This window comes from Adiantum capillus-veneris, chromosome 26 (assembly GCF_014529385.1).
Source record: "Adiantum capillus-veneris isolate H3 chromosome 26, ASM1452938v2, whole genome shotgun sequence".
Taxonomy (NCBI): Eukaryota; Viridiplantae; Streptophyta; class Polypodiopsida; order Polypodiales; family Pteridaceae; genus Adiantum; species Adiantum capillus-veneris.
The window spans coordinates 135,422,524-135,427,365 of NC_140956.1; the positions used below are offsets into that span (position 1 = coordinate 135,422,524).

The 4,842-nt window shown below is 42.8% G+C and overlaps 1 protein-coding gene across 1 annotated transcript; it reads left to right on the forward strand.

Moving 5' to 3' along the window:
* Nucleotides 1-1,555: 1,555 nt before the first annotated feature.
* On the forward strand, nt 1,556-3,858 carry LOC147424245 (uncharacterized). The gene is made up of 3 exons (XM_086501348.1): nt 1,556-1,793; nt 1,953-1,963; nt 3,265-3,858. Exons 1-3 carry the CDS (start codon nt 1,584-1,586, stop codon nt 3,632-3,634), a joined length of 591 nt encoding a protein of 196 aa, XP_086357474.1. The 5' UTR covers nt 1,556-1,583; the 3' UTR covers nt 3,635-3,858.
* The last annotated feature ends 984 nt before the right edge of the window (nt 3,859-4,842 follow it).

Here is a 4,842-nt window from a genome sequence, read left to right on the forward strand (position 1 = left end):
GCTCTAAAGTTTCAATAATATTGCAAGGAATTTTACTAGTGGTAGAGAAAGAAAACTGTTATCGATGAGACTACCCCAACTTTCCAAGTTCAATTTGTTTCTCTCTCTCTCTCTCTCTCTCTCTCTCTCTCACCTAGTGTGATGATTCTTATAATTATTCTTTCATTAAAGGCTGAGGATGATATGAATATCCTTTTTTACAAGTGGGTTCAAACTAGGCGGCGAAAGAAAAATGGAAAGGGGCGTCGATCCTCCATGGCAAAATTTAATTGGTTGGAGTTTGAGGCACTCTTCCCCCGGGCCCTCCATATTTCTTCCGACCCCCCCCCCCCCCCCCCCCCCCTGGAAGAGTTAATGGCCTCTCTCAGCCCTCTTCACTTTTTCACTTTTCTGCCTCCACACTGTTCACACTAGGCGGCGCAAGATTTTGGAAGGCTTGTTTCTTCCGCCGGTTCAGTCTGAACCCAGCCTTAGACAGCTAAAAGTACACTACTTTGAAAACTAAGAGGTGCTACTTGAGATAGCTTTATTTCATTCACTAAGCCGGCTTTATGATCTTATCAAGTTATCACTTGTTTGCCATCCTATCCTTTTTTTTTATTTTTTTGCAGAATTCACAATTGTGAGTAAACTATATTAATAAGGTAAACAAATAACAAGTTCCTGTCATGCCCGTCCCAAGCCATGACAGCTTCATATGGCCATGATTACATCGGCTGAAAGTAGAACCACCCCATGATAAGACATGAGGTCACATGTTTGCCCAGCCCAAGAAAGTCAGCCATAGGGACGTCTAAGGGCTCATTCTACTCATCTAAGTTAATCTGTCTCCTATCGTCGATGATCGACTCGTGCTTTCTTATTATCTTCGTAAACTTAGTTGTTTCCAATGTGCTCTCAAATATTTGATTGTTCCTTGCCTTTCAAACTTGACGGAAATAGGAATATCTCACAATTTACGTGACAATGAGAAGTGCTTGACTCTTAAACACCCAAAAAAAGGTCATTCTTGAAGAATCCTATTTTCCAGGTTTTCTGGACCCATTTGTAGATTTTACTAGCTAGGCCACAAATCGCTAGACACTCCTTGAATAGGTGATTGAGGTCTTCACTAGCCGATATGCATTGTGGACATCTATCTGGTTTAATCCCCCTAATGCACACCTTCACCCCAATCGGCGTGGCTCCCTGTATAACCTCAAGGGCTACCATATATTCCTTACAACTATATTCCACCTTGACTCCGGCCAGTGCTTGCCCCATTGGTTGTTAAGCGAAGAGAATCAATCTTACGAATACATTAGTGTGCAGTATACTTCCTATCCTACTAGAAAAGATGGTTCCTTGTAGCATTCACTACTAACACCAGCATGCTAGAAACTCATAGCTAACAACAATCACGTCGGAAGCTCAAGGATCTTAATTTTCAAACAAACCAGTACATCAAGTTGAAAGTTGAATATGCAAAAATAAGGCATGTTTATTTTGTGTAGAGAAGTATAAAATTTACTTTCTCACGAATTGGTGACATTCCAAAGTGCGTGAGTAGGTCGTGCCCATTTCCGATAACGGAATCTGTGAAGATGTGTTGGAGTTTAGAGGCTGATTTAGGGGAATCTGTGAAGATGCGTTGGTGTTTAGAGGCTAAAGTTGTTAGCGAGCAGCTTGGAGGTGGCAGATATCGGGCTGGAGCAGGGTCGATGTGGCGCGAGGCTGGACACGTTCGTCCTAGGTGGGATAAGTACGACAGGACCTGGCGTCTTTATTTTCTGTCGAGGCTGTTGTCCGCTGCGGTTAGCAAGACAGAGAAGTGTTCTGAGCTGCGTGCGACTGGGGGTTCGTTGTCTGGCTCACGCAGGGAGAGTGTTGCTGCCACAAAAAGCTTCGTGTGCTGTGCTCACAGACGCAGAGGAGCAGCTGTCCGTGACTTCCTGTCGCTCAGAAAGAGTTAGAACAAAGAGAGGTAAGCACTTATGATGCACTGCTCTGGCTGGGTGGGTGTGTCTATGTGTGTGTGTGTGAGGCAGTCTCGTTTTTGTGATTTTGTTGCGATGTAATGGGGATGCTGTCATCGAAGCATAGTGCTGTCTCTGTCAGTATATGGTTGAGGTGGAGGGCACTATATTGCCTGTAGGTAGTAATCATGCCACGCTTGAAAACTCAAGCTAGAGCTAGAGGTCCTGTGGATGAAGATGTTGCCCTGAAGAAAAAAAGAGCAAGGAAGGTAGAGGATTCAAGGCGGCAGAATGTCAATGCTTGTCGATCGACGAGTAGAGTCATGGAAATAAGCGTGACGATATTGATGCGTCGCTCTTGGCATGCATGAAGTCATTCCTTGAGAATGAAAGCCTAGCTGGTGTATGCGCATTGGAGAGGGGAGGGACTGCACTACACCTTCAATTTCAAATGGTTGTGCGATTGTGGGCAACGTCGCTAATTGCTGTTAACAAGAAAATCAAAGCATACTTGAGTTGGGACAAAGTGAATCCAATAGGGGGCATGGTTTTGTGTCGGGGTTTGAAACAACACAAAATGCATACATTTGAGGGCATGGTGGGTATTGCTTGAAAGAACAAGATGAGGTGCACTTTAGGAAAGTTATGCATAATGTCATTGCTGCAGATGTTAACAAGGGTGTAGAATTGTATAGCCTCTATGGAGCTGATGAGCTCAAGAATAGAGTTTGCTTGACACCAATCAACATTTTCGATAGGGCACTCATGTTTTGGAAATTCAAACTCCGCCATCCAGTAGGAAATGATTTCTTGTCAACGTTGCATAGGATGTTGAAGACATGAAAGTATTATCCATCATCTTCGTGGATTACTCCACATCAGGGACGGGGAATGGAAATGGACAAAATAAAATCGCTTTGGAGATCCATGATTTACCATCTAGCACAACCTACCAAGACGTTGTTAACATTTTTGTTAGCAACGAGATGTAAACAACCCATCCACGGGCGGATTGGTTCCTATCTCGTTGGCAAGAAAGACGAAGGTATGCAATTTCGCATTTGCATAGAGCAATTGGATTTTGACATTATTCATGCGAGAAACGATCTTTTGCAGCCCGTTGCCAGAAAGTATTGGCAATCATGGTTTTGATGCTGAAATCGATGATGCACAAATAGGCGACGAGTTTATTCCGTTGGTGCATCGCACTGATGTCATGACAGTTGCTTAGTGGTAGTCTCAAGTCTTGTTTTGTTTTATTCTGTTTGCAAATAATCCAATTGATTCTCTAATTTTGTGTTCGTTGTAGGAAGATGGAGCAGCATGATGAGGAGCAGCTGCTAGGACTGGATGACACACAAGTGGAAGACTCTCTTGCTGGTGTTGAAGATGAGCGTCTTGACAAGATGCATGATATATTGATAGCAGTTTTGAGGGAGCTGGTGGGCGACGATAGCACTGGCCGTGATTCTTTGCGGTCAGATCTCCTTGATGCTGTGCATAGCTTGAAGGATAATATAGACAATTACGCTGTGAATATTGCTGATGTCCAAGTTGTCAAACTAGAAGAGCAAATTTATGTGTTCCAGAAAGAAATCGGACAGCGTAAGATCCAGCTAACCAAACTAAATGCTATAATATGTAGGTTGTCAAATGCGATCAGCAGGGCGGATATGTGATATGTCATGTCTTGAACTCGTAGCTGGATATGTAATATCTGGCCTATATGTCGTCTGCAGAAGATGCTCCTTTTTGTTCCTGAATCCAGTCACAGCCGTCTTTTGAACGTTTTTTTGCCCTTGGTCACAAATGTACTCACTTGATCATTCTATAATAGATACAATGATTCCCAGAACCAAAGAAATATTTGTCTCAAGCACTGTCACAACAGTGTTTTTGCTGATTTTCTGTTTGGCTGTGTTAGGAAAATGCAATGTAGAGTCACCGACAGTTTGTCTAATGTTCTGTTTGGGAATTTGCATCGAGCGTTAAATCAAGCGTGTGAACACCTCTATCTCGGCGCACTGAACGTTCTCTTGCGTGCATGCAAGTCCAGTGGACCGACTATATATCGTGTTCGGAAATCGATCGTATGAACGACCACTATGTATCGTCTTTGTCTTGAGAGAACGAGCCTCCGATTGCGTCCATACGAATCCGCATCAAACACTTTCCTTTTCCTAGGCAGACAAAACTGACTCAAGAAGCTTTGTAACGATTTCAAATGAAGTCTTAGATTCGGGTATGTTGTGTGTGTATTTTTTTTATTTTCTTTTGAGGGGGGGAAGGGGGGCGGGGGTGGGTGGGGTTTCATCACCATGTCACTGTGCATGGTTGTTACTATTACACACATCGAAGGGAAAGCAACCCATTAATAATTGGTCTAAGGTGCATGGTTGCTACTATTGCACACATAAAAAGAAAAGCAAGTCATTGTTCTAATTCTAAGGTGTCACAAATTTTCATGAAGACTAGGACAACACCATCGCCTTAGGTGATGGCACTGCGGTGCTATGTGGATTTTCTTAGCTATATATATATATATATATATATATATATATATATATATAAAGACGTCGCCTTTGGAAGTGGGAGTGTTACCATTCACCGAGTGAGGTTTGCCGAGCGAGTCAAAAAATTGAGCAAGACCCTTAAGACCAACTATAACTATAACTTCCTATTCTATGCAAGTGATCACACTATAGCCTTGCTACATCTTTTTTTTTTTCTTGCAGAACTCACAATTGTGAGTGGATAGTATTAAGAACATCAACAATATACAACAATCTCGAGCTCAGACCGAGCCTCGAGGGTCACAGGATTGCAAGTTGTCTGCTTGGTAGAAAAACCACTACCACTCCTAGGCTCTCCCTATTACAAGATGTTA

Coding starts and splice junctions, on each gene's coding strand:
- LOC147424245 (XM_086501348.1), top strand. CDS start 1,584: ATGTGTTGGAGTTTAGAGGCTGATTTAGGGGAATCTGTGAAGATGCGT.